The following is a 15,973-nucleotide window of genomic DNA, read 5'->3' as shown; positions in this document are numbered from 1 at the left end:
GTTTTCAGCATGCACAGCGCATGCGGGGAAAACCGGCATTTCCTCTCCTCTGACCCAAGGGGTTAAGAGGCGGAACGCGTGCGAGGTTTCAGGTAGCGCGTGCGCGCTGAACTTCCTTTTTTTTTTGAAGAGTTGCCCGTGGGGAAAAGACTCCGGTTTTTACGCATGAAAAAAGCAGCTGTAAGTACTTACTTTTAACAGGTAAGTGGTCTATTAAGTAAAATTAGAAAATGTTTCCACAGGTTCATTATTTTTGAAGACTTTACAGTAAGGTAAGTGTATTTTTTGCCCCGATTTTTTATATAATTTTTTTCAAAATTTAAAATTATTGTTTAAAATAGTTTTTTACAGTTATTTATAGTTCATTTAAGTAGTGCGATGTTTTTTTAAATTTTCTTTCAAGTTTAAGTAGTGTTTTGGGGCCAGGAGTTTTCATGAGTTTGACAGTTCTTACTATCAAACTCATGAATGAACTTTTGCAACCTCCCATTGGTTGCCCAGTGCTCACGTGATCCCAGCTGGCTCATCGCACTAAGTATGCCGCTGGGTCACGCACGCACAGCGCGGCAGGACCTAATGCGGGCCAGGATTGAAATGTCAGCGCACCGGGTAAATGCACATCGGGGGCTTGCACGCGCGGCAAGCCACCAAACCTAATTTCTGGGCCATGATCTCTGTAAAAACAAACCCTCGTTACTAGAGCCTTCCGGGATTTAATGTGCGTAAACATCTATACTTACAGTATTGATTTTTTTTTAAGCTTATGCTTCACATAGATGCAAAAAGGATAAAACCCTCAATGTAGCAACCGCTTCCTCTGAACTTTTCATGGGCAAAACCCAAAAATGCTTCCATTTCCAGCCTCATAAGTTTTTTAATTATTTGGATTTGTCAGGAGGTGTATCCCCTTATGCTGTGCAAACAGGTTCTGCGCCTGTTTGCGTCAGTCATAACATTTTCAGCCATAATTGCCCAACTCTGCACCAGTAATTACATCAGTGCAGATCATTTGTCAAGTTGAAACTTGACAGATCGCAAGTTCGGGATTTAGCGCACGTGAACTTGCGGTCCATTTCAAAGGTGGTATGATGGCGTACTCTGAGTACGCAGTCATACCCACTGCAAATTCTGGCCCATTAAGTGTTGCATTGTTGCACTTCAGACAGCAAGCTTCAGATGTCATGCTTAAAATTATTTTAAAGAGAAAGAAACCCAGTCATTGTTATGATTTGGGCATTCTCCAAACAATTTTTCTTGTGTCCAATGCAAAACCCTCACTTCCATAGACATGACAACACTTCCTATGAACTGAAATTTGAGCTTGCATGTAAAGTAATGAGAGTTAGTGTGCCCCAGGTGAGATAGCAAATCAGCGTGTGCACTGGAAACAGTAACTGCTTTACTCTCTGAGTGGTGGAAAAATAACACTATATCTCAGGCTACAACTACTAATCAGGTTTAAGAAGTAAAGAATGCTCTTGACAGATCGGACGCCTGCCCTAGAGAAGGGCCTCTGCGGGCGGATAGTTCCGCTTTCTGGAGAACCTCCGTTCGCAGAAAACCCTTAGAAATCAGGTGTAAGGCCTACTTTTACCAGCATAAGAGCTAAAAAAAAATTTAAAAACATTTTTTTTTGACTCATTTATAATTTAAAAATACTTTTAAGAAAGGTAAGTTTATTTTTAGCCCTGTAAAAAGCTAATTATTTTTTTCAAAAAATTAAATTTTTGTTTAAAATATTTAATTTATTGTAATTTCAACTCATTTTAAAAATGTGATGGTTTTTTAAAATTTATTTACTATTTTGCTGTGTTTTTGGGGTGATCTCCATTCATGTATTTGACAGGTCTATCTGTCAAGTGTATGAAGGGAGATTCCCTTCTCCTATTGGCTCCCCATGGCCCACGTGATCCCAGAGACACTTGCGCACCACCTGCGCCTCTGGGATACCTGGGCCCTGCGCATTTCGAGTTTGGAGAGGCCCAGGAGCGGAAGTATACGCACCTCGGGAGCCCTCAGGTAAGATGGTAGATTTTTCCCAGATCACAGGCCTACGCACGCAGGAAGCCTCCGATTGGAAAATACGGGCCATTATGAAACAGGAACCAGTGCAAACACAGCAGATTGCACTAGATTATGGTCCCTAAGGTAACACACAGCGGGGTGAATTTTCAACTCATTGTCCAGACATAAAACTGGTGGATTGGCAGCTGGTTATAGAAACTACCCGATTTTCATTTCTTTTAACATCAATAGAAATGAAAATGAGGCGGTTTCTATAATGGGCGACTTGTTGTATGGCAGTACTGTGCAAAGAGAACTGGTAAACTAGCAAAAAGCTCCAGTATTTATTTCATGGTCATGTAGGCTCTGAGCTAGCGTGACCACATTTTCTCAACCGAATCCAGGGACACACAGGGTGGGAGTACAGCAAAATAGCCAGGACAGAAAATGTAGGTTAAGCAGCGCAGCGAGGCAAAAATTTGTTATTTTGATGCAAACTGAATCTGCAAAATGCAGCGCCAGAACATTCTGCCTGAATAATATGGCCACTGTTCACAGCATCTGCCAGCCGCAATCACCAGCTCTTCCCCCTCCTCACAGCCCGACACCCACAACATCCGAGGCCACGGCGCGCTCTCTGATCTGGCTCCAGCCGCCGATCCATTAGTCTGGTTACCAGCGGCCCCCATTACTCGGACATTTTGGCTCCAATTTCTCTTCATCCGAGTTTCACAGGACTATCCAGGGATTTGGTGGGTTTAGGGTGGGCGGTGCATGCATGCTGTGGCCATAGAGCGTGATCTCTGCATAAATTAAAGTCCCTCAGTGAGTCCACCCCTTCTACTGGTTGAAAACAGGAGAGTGACATCCCTCCCACCAATTGGAACCCACCCGGCTGCACAGCCCCGCCCACTTTATTGACCAACTGCTGGGTAGCTCGGTGTCAAGTGGCTCCTGATTTGAACGCGTGCGTATTCGGGAACGAGTTTCCTAAACCAGGGACTTTGCCCAGTGACACAGTCCCTTTCTGGGAACTGTCCCCAGAAAATAGGGACGTATGGTCACCTTACTCTGAGCAGGGAGCTGTCAATCAACATCAGCATCCAGCACCCTGATTGAAATGCCGGACACAACACACTTGGCACCTCCTGATGAGTCCACAATTCTAAACAATAAGTTGTGTTTCTAAGGCTTTAAACACAATCGCCAGGAATTTCCTCGGTGCTTCACCATTCTCCCAACGTAACTTTGGCAGAGGTTTGATGGAACTGGGGTTTCCGCCAACATTTTGTCATCGGAGTGGGAGATGTCATGAAGAAATTCTTGCCATATTACATCTTTCTGGACAGAAACAGCAAACAACTACCCGTTAATCCTTTATCCCTTAATTTATTGTCAGATCAAACAGCTTGGCTTATTTATCACAGTCCACAATGTCTCCAGCATTCTCTTGTAAACAATAATGAGAGAAAGATTCCACTTCCTGTAGCATGTCTACAGCCAAATATTTTTACTTCAAATGTAATTAAAAGCAACAGAAAAGAACAGGAACTCGGTCACACTATTTACTTAGGCATGAGCCATAGATGGTGGGAGCCCTGGGCCAGATAATGTATGCATTCCATCTAGGCTGGCTGCTTCCAGGCATGTACTAACCAATTTAAGGTAATCAAGTTACAGACCAGACACAAACTCCCATAAAAAATATTAAAAATATGAAACGAATATCAGATCTGTCATCTGTCATTTCCTGTTGGGTTTTTCTTTAACATCGATAATCTGGGCAGATGTTGGGAAATTTACAAGCTGTGGAAAATCTACAGAAACTTCACTCAACATCTAAGATCAGGATGTGCTTATTCAGACCACCTCTCAACAGTATATAAAGCGATAGACCAGGATAAACACAACTTCATCTTAGGAGCTAAACACGACAGGAGTGCTCTAGACGCATACAGTTCATGAGTATGTATAATTTAATCTCAAATTTGGCAATCTTGGACAAAATACTGCTGCTATCTGAGCACTTCTATGGAGGACATCAAGTATCTCTCACCAGGTCCCAACAGTGCATGCATATGATGTGGCTCAGCTGAAGTTTTTTAGGAATTACCAAAATGGACAGTTGTACACAAACAATTTCTTTAAAATTCTATTTTAAATGTTTACTTAATTTCAATATATATATACTACAAACTTAAACTGGCATAGCATACAACAAAATAATCTGTTATTTTCCCCATGAAATCTTAAGCACACATGAAGTAGGAAAAACATTATCTACTGCAGTAATTTGCAATCAAATCATTCAAAGCCCTTAGGTTTTAGATTTGGACGCCTAATACAGATAGCACTTAATCCAGAGTACTGGTCAGGATACCTGAGTAGCCAAGTATAGAACTACACATATCACCGAGCTTGGCTATCACCACTGTAGACAAAAATGAGATCAGTTTACATGGAAGCTAAAACACCTATTTATTTTTCCTAGACACATACGGAGCTGCATTTTCCTCCATAATCCTGCCCCAAGTTGGGTGGGATAGTGGCGGAACACAATACAAAATTGGATAACGAGGCCTACTGCTGCATCGTCAGCTGGAGCTGTAGTTTCCTTCTCCTACTGCCACTGAGAAAGCTGCCAGCCACCTCTTCACTGCCTGCTGCATCTAAGTGCCAGCCGGGAGGCAGGGCCTAGCTTCCTGGTCAATTTTCCTTCTTGCTGCCACTGTCTCCATCAGCCCCAGAGACTGCCAGGGGAAAGGTGGCTATAGGCTATGGGTAGCAGCAAGCCTTTTAAGAGACTCAATGCAATGAGAGGGCCTAATAATGGCTTCCACTCCACTCTACAATTGCCCCAGAAACCAACCCGCCGAAGATTTCAGACCAAGGTGCAAGTAAAAAAAGTTTCCAATGTATTTGAGGTACTTCTGCACCCTTTAAGGTATTCCCTTTCCCGCAGCATCAATCTCCCTCTTGGTGGCAGTGATCAAACTGGGGGCCCACCTTGCACCCTTAATGACCCTGACCTGGAAAATGGGTCGGAGTTACGGTGGGGTTGGGACAGCGGGAGTAAGTCCTGCCCCACCACAACACCGCCAAGGAAAAAAAATCCAATGTCCTTAAATGGTATTTATAGGCGACAAGGATTCAAAAGGACACAGACCTGAAATGTTAACTCGGTTTCTCTTTCCAGAGATGCTGCCAGATCTGCTGAGTATTTTCAGCATTTTCTCTGTATATATCTGGGAAGGGATTGTTCATCTGAATTTTTCTAAAAGTTGCTGCTCTCATTTTGATAATCTAGATGTAATTTGGATTAAGTGGGTCACATTCTCCACAACCCAAATGATAAATATTTTAGTGTTCAAAGGCTGCAGTTTGTAGCATTTAATTCAGCCATCTGCCAAGCAAAGCAGACTAAACTAATTCCAGGTACAAAATTGACCTTTCTTGTCACTAGAAGTCCTAAAAAAGCTATCCAGTTTTATGATCTGGTTCAACGGTTTCAAATCAGATCTTCCAGAAGGCAGTTCCTCAGGTTGCCCTGATTGCAATTATTGTTACTTTAATGTAAAACAGTTATGTTACTGATGAGAGGGTAAAAGTAATGTTATGAATAAGTAAGCACCGCACCTGATCCGGTTGGATCTGGTTTTCGTTCTGGTTTTATCCCTTTCATTACACAGATACTTTCCATCACCAGCTTTATTGGACCTGGTGGATTTTGCATAGTCTTTACAACTGTGATGTCAGCAGGCTTCAAGGTATCAAGAGCCGATACAGCAGCCTCGAGTGCTGGCATAGCTTCTGCAAGATCTCCCTCACATTCATCCTGCAAAAACATTCCAAAGAAATAAAGTAAAACATTATATTCAACTGAAGAATACTTTTCTAGTGCCGTGTAAAATATCTATCATGTTGCAGCAAAAAAAGACAAACTTCACTATGGCAAACACAGGAGCCCTAGCAAGTACTTCTCGTCAGTAATTTATTTCTTAGAACATAATTTCAATCCCCAATTTGCTTCCTAAGCCACAATAACATGTTAATTAGATCAATGTCTGATCATTTTAATCAAGTCTGCAAAATGTTTAACTAACGTCAGTAAACAAAGTAAAATTATCAATGATTACTTAGTTAAAACATAATTTATCACTTTATTTTAATAATCGGTTGATTAAGTTGGTGGAGCACACATTAATTTATCTTTAGATGTAATTGGCACATCATGAAAATACTATGGAATATAATAGGCTAAACACTAATTCAAGCAGCATTATGGAGTAACAGAAATCAGGTTCTATACCAACTTTTAATTACATTTTTAATTATTATAGCAACACCCTAGGAACAATATTCCCTCTATTTTTGTTGTTGTGCACAGTCCCTTTAAGTGGCTGCGTGGCCCATTCATATTTTCGCGCATGCGAGGTTTCTCATATAAAAGCCGGCCACGCAGCTTAGCTGGAACATTGCCTAGGAGATAATTTGGAAAATCCCAGTTAAGATCAACCTTGCTGTGAAAGAATTTAGTAACAATTGATGCCAGGAAGGCTCACTGTGTTGCTGACAGTGTTGTACCTTAATTTCTTGTGCAGCAGCTGCAGCCTCATTAGCCACTGCTTCATCTGCTGCAACCAACTCCCTTTTGGCATCAACCTCAATCGTTTCCTCTTCAATTTTTATCATCATCTTGTCAGTCTCGGCAGAAGTCTTAATCAGCTCTGGCTGCAGGTCTGTTAGCTCCTTCTGCATTACGGACACCTAATGGTGGATCACAATTCTATATATTACTGATTGTTATTACAAGGCAACGATTGGAAATAGCCATGTAAATTGTTATTTGGTGAAAAATAATTGAGCATTTTATATTGAAACATCCTCTCCAGTGAAGACAGATGCAAAGTGCTCATTTAGTACCTCGGCCATGCCCTCTGCCTCCACAAGAAGATCTCCTTTTTGGTCCCTAATCAGCCCTACGCTTCCTTTCTCTACCCTTTTACTATTTGTGTGTTTATAAAAGACTTTTAGGTTCCCTTTTATGTTAGCCGCTAATCTATTCTCAAACTCCCTATTTGCCCCTCTTATCCCCTTTTTATATCTCCTCTGTACTTTCTATATTCAGCTTGGTTCTCTACTGTATTATGAACCTTACAATTGTCATAACCCTCCTTTTTCTGTCTCATTTTAACCTCTGTATCATTAGTTACCCAGGGAGCTCTAGCTTTGGATGCCCTCCTTTCCCCTTCATAGGAATGTGTACGAGTATGGTAGCATAGTGGTTATGTTACTGGTCTAGTAATCCAAAGGCCTGGACTAATGATCTGGAGACAGGAGTTCAAATCATACCACAGTTAAATAAATCTAGTATCAGTAATTGTCGGATTGTCGTAAAAACCCATCTGGTTCACGAATGTTCTTTAGGGAAGGGAATCTGCCGTCCTTACCTGGTGACACCAGACCCACAGCAATGTGGTTAACTCTTAATTGCCCTCTAAAAAAGCCACTCAGTTGCATCAAACAAAAAACTAAGAATAATACAACTGAACAGACCACCTAGACAAGACAAAGGCACACCCAGCCCAGTCCTCTTTTGGGGACGTGTCGAAATTGGGAGAGCTATCCCACTAGTCATCTGTCAAACAGCTTGACATAGTCACACTCACAGAATCATACCTTTCAACATCCCTGGGTATATCCTGTCCCACGGGCAGGACAGACCCACCAGAGGAGGCGGCACAGTGGTATACAATTGAGAGGGAGTGGCCCTGGGAGCTCTCAACATTGACGCCGGACCCCATGAAGTCTCATGACTTCAGGTCAAACATGGGCAAGGAAACCGGCTGCCCTCCCTCAGCTGTTGAAACAGTACTTGTTGAACACCACTTGGAAACACTGAGGCTAGCAAGGGTACAGAATATACTCTGGGTGTCAATCACCAAGAGTGGCTTGGTTGCACCACTACTGACCGAGCTGGCTGAGTCCTGAAGGACATAGCTGCCAGACTGGGCCTGAGGCACGTGGTGAGAGAACCAACACGAAGGAAACATTTATTTAACCTCGTCTTCACCAATCTACCTGTCGCAGATGCATCTGTCCATGACAGTATTGGTAGTGTGGTGTATGTAACCTGTTCCACCTTAAGAGAACTACCTTAAGAGATGTACTACTTTCTCTTGGCTGCTGTATACTGTAATACCGGTGGTGACCACACCGGTATATAAACGTTGTGTAGTGATTTGCTGGGCAGTTCAGCCCTGACCTCCGAATAGTAAAGACCTGTTAAAGTTATTCTTGTTGTCTGTGTCCAGTGATTTATAATAAGCATAACTGGGACACACAGACTCAACAGGTAGGATGTGCTGTAAACCAACAATGCCACAGTCCTTGTGGAGACGAAGTCCCATATTCACACTGAGGACACCCTCCATCGTATTGCATGACACTACCACCGTTCTAAATGGAATAGATTCAGAACAGATCTAGCAACTCAAAATTGGGCATCCATGAGGTGCTGTGGGCTATCAGCAGCAGCAGAATTGTATTCCACCATAATCTGCAACCTCATGGCCTGGCATATCCCTCTCTAGCATTACCATCAAGCCAGGGGACCAACCCTGGTTCAAGGAAGAGTGTAGAAGAGCATGCTAGGAGCAGCACCAAGCGTACCTAAAAATGAGGTGCCAACCTGGTGAAGCTACAACACAGCACTACATACATGCTAAACAATAGAAGCATCGTGCTATAGACAGGGCTAAGTGATCCCACAAACAATGGATCAGATCAAATTTCTGCAGTCCTGCCATATCCAACTGTAGTGGACAATTAAACAATGAACAGGAGGAGGCGACGCCATGAAAATCCCCAACCTCAAATGATGGCAGAGCCCAACACGTGAGTGCAAAAGACAAGGCTGAAGTGTTTTCAACCATCTTCAGCCAGAGGTGCCGAGTGGATGATCCATGTCGGCCTCCTCCTAAGGTCCCCACCATCACAGAAGCCAGTGATATCAAGAAATGGCTGAGCGCACTGGATACAGCAAAGGCTATGGGCCCCAACAACATCCCGGCTGCAGTGCTGAAGATTTGTGCTCCAAAACTAGCCGTGCCTCTATCCAAGCTGTTCCAGTACAACGACAACACTGGCATCTACCCGACAATGTGGAAAATTGCATAGGTATGTCCTGTCCACTAAAAGCAGAACAATCCAATCCGCACCGATCCAATTAGCACCCCATCAGTCTACTCTCAATCATCAGCAAAGTGATGGAAGGGGTCCTCAACAGTGCCATCAAGCAGCCTTTACTCACTAATAACCTGCTTGCCGATGCTCAGTTTGGGTTTCGCCAAGACCACTCGGCTCCAGACCTCATTAAAGCCTTGGTCCAAACATGGACAAAAAAGGCTGACTTCCAGAGGTGAGATGAGAGTGACTGCCCTTGCCATCACAACAGCATTTGACCCAGTGTGGCATCAAGGAGTCCTAGTAAAATTGAAGTCAATGGGAATCAGGGGGAAACGTCACTGGTTGGAGTCATACCTAGCACAAAGGAAGGTGGTTGTGGTTGTTGGAACCAATCATCTCAGCTCAGGACATTGCTGCAGGAGTTCCTCAGGGCAGTGTCCTAGGCCCAACCACCTTCAGCTGCTTCATTCCCTCCATCATAAGGTCAAAAGTGAGGATGTTCTCTGATGATTGCAGTGTTCAGTTCCATTCGCAACTCCTCAGATAATGAAGTAGTCCATGCCCGCATGCAACAAGACCTGGACGACGTTCAGGCTTGGACTGATAGGTGGCAGGTAACATTTGCGCCACACAAGTGCCAGGCAATGACCATCTCCAACAAGAGAGAGTCTAACCACCGCCCCTTGACATTCAACAGCATTACCATCGCCAAATCCCCCACCAATAACATCCTGTGGGTCACCATTAACCAGAAACTTAAATGGACCAGCCACATAAATACTGTGGCAACATGAGCTGGTCAGCGCTAGGTATTCTGTGACGCGGGTCTCACCTCCTGACTCCCCAAAGCCTTTCCACCATCTACAAGGCACAAGTAAGGAGTGTGATGGAATACTCTCCACTTGCCTGGATGAGTGCAGCTCCAACAACACTCAAGAAGCTCGACACCATCCAGGACAAAGCAGCCCGCTTGATTGGCATCCCATCCATCATCTTAAACATTCACTCCCTCCACCACCGGCATACCGTGGCTGCAGTGTGTACCATCTACAAGATGCACTGCAGCAACTCGCCAAGGCTTCTTCGGCAGCACCTCCCAAACCCGCGACCTCTTCCACCTAGAAGGACAAGGGCAGCAGGCGCATGGGAACACCACCACCCCCAAGTTCCCCTCTAAGTCACACACAATCCTGACTTAGAAGTATATTGCCAATCCTTCATCGTCGCTGGGTCAAAATCCTGGAACACTCTATCTAACAGCACTGTGGGAGTACCATCACCACACGGACTGCAGCGGTTCAAGAAGGCAGCTCACTTTCTCAAGGGCAACTAGGGATGGGCAATAAATGCTGGCATTGCCAGCGACGCCCAGATCCCATAAAACGAATTTTAAAAAAATCTCCTCTACTGTTCCTTAGTTCTAACCAAATAGATTCTGTTTTTGGCCCCTCAACTACATCATTCCTTTCCAGTGCTATAATAGTTTCTTTAATCAATACTGCCACCCCCTCCTTTTTTTCCTTCCCTATCTTTCCTGAATAACTTGAAGCCAGTAAATATTAAGTTCCCAGCCCTCCTCTTCCTTGAGCCAGGTCTCTGTTATTACCACTATATCATAGTCCCATGTGGCAACTTGTGCCTGCAGCTCACCAACCTTATTTATCATGCTCTGTGCATTTATGTACATGCTCTCCAAACCCATCTTAGACTGCTTTGCTTTTTCCCCCTGTCTGATCCCACCTATTTTTGTGTCAGCCATGGCTCAGCTGGTAGCACCCTCGCCTCCGAGTCAGAAGGTTCAAATCCCACACCACAGACTTGAGCACAAAAAAAATTTGGCTGACATTCCAGTGTAGTACTGAGGGAGTGCTGCACTGTCGGAGGTGCTGTCTTTCAGATGAGATGTTAAACCGAGGCCCTGTCTGCTCTCTCAGGTGGACGTAAAAGCTCCTATGGCACTATTTAGAGCAAGGGAGTTATCCCCGGTGTCCCAGCCAATATTTATCTCTCAATCAACATCACTAAAACAGATTATCTGGTCATTATCACATTACTGTTTGTGGGAGCTTGTTGTGCACAAATTGGCTGCTGTATTTCCTACATTACTACAGTGACTACACTTCAAAAAGTATTTCATTGACTGTAAAGCGCTTTGGAACGTCCGCTGATCATGAAAGGTGCTATTTAAATGCAAGTCTTTCTTTTTTCTGAATTGTTCTTTACTCTAGTGCGATTTGCCTCTCCCAGTCCTCTGTGCATCTTAATTCTCTCTAATTACAGGTTATTCTACCCTTACTTCCTGTCTCATGTGTATGTTCCTTTTCTTCTATTCCTATAATTTTTCTAGTTCTGATGAAGGGTTGCACTCAGAACATTAATTTGTCTGTTCTCTACACAGATGCTGATTGACCTATGTGTTTCCAGCATTTTCTGTTTCTGTTTCAGTTTTGCTTTTATGGCCCAGAATTCACTGGAATGGGGCATCTTGCGGTGTGCCCTGTACGTTCGACATTTTCCTTCACCCTTCAGCTCAAATTTTTTTCGAGGGCGAGGGCAACGGGGCATCTGGAAGTTTGGGCTATCTCCTTAACCAATAAGATTTAAGGATTGAGAAAGAAGCAGAGGAATAACAGAGAAGAAAATAGGTCAAATCAGATACAGAAAGAGAAATAAAAAGAGGGAAAGAAAGATTGGATGAAGAAAAAGAGAAAAAAGAGACAGAAAGGAAAAGTAAGAAAAATATTAAACATTTTAAATTTAACATTAAAAAAATCTCTAACAACAATTTACCACCTGTAGGAATGAGTCTCCACAGTTTCAATAGTTCTCTTTCTTGGCGCGAGAGGTTGAGTGGCATTACAGGAATATCAATAGCGTCATTAAAAATATAATTACACTGTTAAGTACCAGCCCTAACTTTCTGCGGTGAGTTTAATTGGCAATTAATTAAGGTTGACGGCAAGATGCCATTTTCGCAAGTCTAACGGTGGAGCAGTGCAAATCGGCCAGCAACTTGTGGCAATTCGCAATTCACAGGGTATCTCTCTTCCTTGCCACATTGCTGGACAATTTACACATTAATAACAGCATGTGCATAAAATTTGGCATTATTTTGGCAGCAAATTCTGGCCTATTGGGGTTAGTGGGGTGTTAGGGCCAATATGTGGATCTTGCGCTGCTGTAAGTAACCCCACATGCTAAGTTGATAAGACACCATTGGCCAGGAAGACCCACTAAAAATAGCCCCAGCACTTTACTAAACCCAATATAAAAGCATTTAAAGTCAAAGCCACATAGATTTTTTAAAAAGTGCCAGTGGGATCAACAGATTTGACACCACACTAGAGTTCTACACCATTTGATGCTAAACTCAGATTCCTTAGTTATACTCTTATTTTCACATCACTGCAAAGTGGAAACCACTTGCAGAATAAACACACCCATAGTGTACCAAAAGGATAAGAATCAATGGTCTTTTCTCTGCCTTTTTTATGTTTTTATTAATCCACAGAAAATAAATCACAGATCATTTCAGGCAGTATAAGTAAAATAATCAGAAATGGGAGGATAAGACCCAATAGTCGGTAAACTCACTTGTGAAGATGCAAAGTCTAGTTTCTCCAGACCAACAAGATAACGGTTTCTCATCAGATCCACTTCATGCCTCTTGTTATTAAGCAGAACTTTGAAGGTCATGATTAACTCCAGGTAAGAGGTAGGTGTCACATAGTTATACCTCCGCAATGTTGAGAAGTATTTAGTTGAAAGGACTCTTGCACTCTCTTGGAAATACTTGCACAGTGCAACAACTCTGCAAAGACATAGACATCCTTAAGATTCTTGTTTACAATGGTATTTTTGTCTGTTTCATGTTACATGTATTTAAAATTACACACAAATTAAAAATGCTACTATATTACCACATAGTTGTTTGGTTAAACAATGTTCACCATTTTTAAATTGCTTCTAAATTCACTTTTGCATTACATTTTGATAAAAAGGCACACTTAAAAAAAAATGATCAAGTAATATTATGGGCCAGAACTTCGGGTCCCCACGGGTGAGTACGCGCTGGGTACTCATGCGTAGGCCCAATGAAAGTGCCGGTTTCATGCATGCACTGCGCATGCGTGGGAAACTGGAACTTCTGTTCCCTTGAAGTAAGGGGTTCACCGGTCGAACGTGTGCGCCGGAGAGGCAGCACGTATGCCTGGAACTTCCGGTTTTTTTGCAGATTTTTCCGGGAGGGTAAGTCTCCAGCAGCTACGTTTTTAAAAAGCAGTCGCAAGGCCTGCTTTTAACAAGGTAAGTGGTGAATTAAGTAAAATAGAAACATTTTTTCCACAGGTTTATTATTTTTAAATACTTTAAAGAAAGGTAAGTTTATTTTTAGCCCCGTTAGAAACTGTAATTAATTTTTTCAAAAATTTAAATTATTGTTTAAAATAGTTATTTTATGTAATTTATAGTTATTTTAAAAATGTGATTTAAATTTTTTTTTGAAGTTTTAGTTATGTTTTGGGGCTGAATTGTATTCATAGATTTGACAGATCTTCCTGTCAAATCTATCAATACAGATTCCCTGCTACCATTGGCTCTCCATGGCCCACGTGATCCTAAGGGATGCTTCGAACTAACTGCGCCCCTGGGATACGCAAGCACTGCGCGCCGGCTTAAGGCTAAAGGGATCAAGGGATATGGGGAGAAGGCAGGGACAGGGTACTGAGTTTGGATGATCAGCCATGATCTCATTGAATGGCGGAGTAGGCTCGAGGGGCCGAATGGCCTACTCCTGCTCCTATCTTCTATGTTTCTATGGAGCAGGCCCAGGATCGGAATCCCACGTGGGCCCACAGCACAATGGCCGGCGCGCTCGGTAAGTGCAGGTCGGAGGCTTGCACCCGCAAGAAGCCTCCGACCCGAATTTCTGGGCCATTAAGTTCTCCAAGATTTTCATGAAACAGTCTGTTTATCTGTGTGCTGGACTATGACAAAAGTAATAGCTGGAGTATTGTGAACTAGAATTCATTAGTTCAGTAAAAATATAAATGCAACTTTGTGGTAAACCACTGTTTGTATTCCACTGTGTACATGCCTGGACATGCCTCGGCTGACTCCTCCCACAAGTCCTAGTATAAAGGTGACTGCTCCCCAGCCCTTTGTATTTCTGGACCGGTCGACCACTCGAGGCAGACCTTCATTCTTTTGTTAATAAAAGCCTTTAGTTACTCTCTTAACTCTCAGTCTTTTATGAGTAATTGATAGCGCATCAAACTTCAATTGGAAAACTGAAGGTAGGGAAGTGAAATTCTTTGTATAAAAAACTAATTGTAACTAATTGTAATTGGGGAAATACCAATGACTGGAAACATACTGGTATAACTACACAATGACAAGTGACACCACAATGCAGTTTTGCCTACAAAGATACTCACTGTGGGGCTTTTAAAGCTAGAAACTTACTATAACTGTTGGAAGCAGAACTTCATAGCCAACCATGCAATACTTCCATTTGTGATGTGACCATAGCACGCTCATAACTGTTATTTCTGTGTTATTCTGTCAGCCTTACTTGAGAATATACTGTGGAATGTGTCATAGTTGACCATTACATATCCACTATCTCTTCACTGACGTCATACTCTCTCATGTTTGCTTTCCACCATCAATGAATTTTCAGTATAAACAGACAACAGTGCTATTGCAGATATTGTGCAGCATTCACAATTATTTAGTATTAAAGGCTAGACAGATGGACAAATCAAAATGTTGTCTGGATTGAAAGAAAATTGGTAATAAAATCTAGAGTCCTACCCGTTTATTTACAACTTGCTTAATTGAAATTTCCATTTTAACGCAAATATTTCTAAAGTCCCATCTTTCACTCTATCCTTCCGATTGTGAAAGGTTTGTTATATTGCAAATTCATTTATTGCAATTCCCACTTATATGCAAGTGTGGTGTGCAGGAATCACACTTTAATGGGACTTATCACCTTTGAACTTGAGGCTTTCACCGCTCAATCTGTTTGGGTTTGGTAGTCAACTTGCCTAAGAACCAGTTTGACCTGGTTTATACCTGGTCGTTAGTGTTGTGTTGGTGAAGAATGAAAATCGAATTTTTAGTTGGCTCAAAAAAGTGCCGTGACTTGTCGCTGCGCTAGCAAGTATATGTTTTGATCAATTTAAAGGAATTACATAGGATTACATTACATAGGATATATGGTCCAGAAACAGACCATTCGACCCAACCAGTCCATGCCGGCGTTTATGCTCCACTCGAGCCTCCTCCCATCTTTCCTCATCTAACTCTGTCAGTGTAACCCTCTATTCCCTTCTCCCTCATATGCTTATCTAGCCTCCCCTTAAATGCATCTATATTATTTGCCTCAACTACTCCCTATGGTAGCGAGTTTCACATTCTCACCACTCTCTGGGAAAAATAAGTTTCTTCTGAATTCCCTATTTGATTTCTTGGTGACTATCTTATATTGATGGCCTCTAGTCATGCTCTTTCCCTTAAGTTCCCCTACTTTTACTTCTCTTATCTGCTCTGGTTCATTCTCCATTACCAGATCCAATAGCGAATCCTCCTTTGTGGGGCTCTTTACATACTGAGAGGGAGGAACTGAATGAAATCAGTATTTGTAGGGAAATGGTGTTAGGGAAATTGACGGGATTGAAGGCCGATAAATCCCCAGGGCCTGGTAATCTACATCCTAGGGTACTTAAGGAAGTGGCCCTAGAAATAGTAGACGCATTGCTGGTCATCTTCCAAAATT

General features: G+C 42.6%; 1 protein-coding gene across 1 annotated transcript in view; it reads right to left on the bottom strand.

Moving 5' to 3' along the window:
- The window catches only part of dnah3 (dynein axonemal heavy chain 3), a 336,640-nt gene that overhangs the window by 41,439 nt on the left and 279,228 nt on the right, over positions 1 to 15,973 (bottom strand). Inside the window, exons 48-50 of the mRNA XM_086000753.1 lie at positions 12,787 to 13,003; positions 6,589 to 6,771; positions 5,641 to 5,839 (exon numbers count right to left, since the gene is read on the bottom strand). Of these exons, the coding sequence (XP_085856879.1) occupies positions 5,641 to 5,839; positions 6,589 to 6,771; positions 12,787 to 13,003 (599 nt within the window). The remainder of the gene's footprint in view (positions 1 to 5,640; positions 5,840 to 6,588; positions 6,772 to 12,786; positions 13,004 to 15,973) is intronic.

This window comes from Somniosus microcephalus, chromosome 11 (genome assembly GCF_052327205.1).
Source record: "Somniosus microcephalus isolate GS21.2 chromosome 11, FLI_Smic_1.0, whole genome shotgun sequence".
Lineage (NCBI taxonomy): Eukaryota > Metazoa > Chordata > Chondrichthyes > Squaliformes > Somniosidae > Somniosus > Somniosus microcephalus.
The sequence above is the reverse complement of the archived record's forward strand: the minus strand, read 5'-3'. Positions and strand labels throughout refer to the sequence as shown.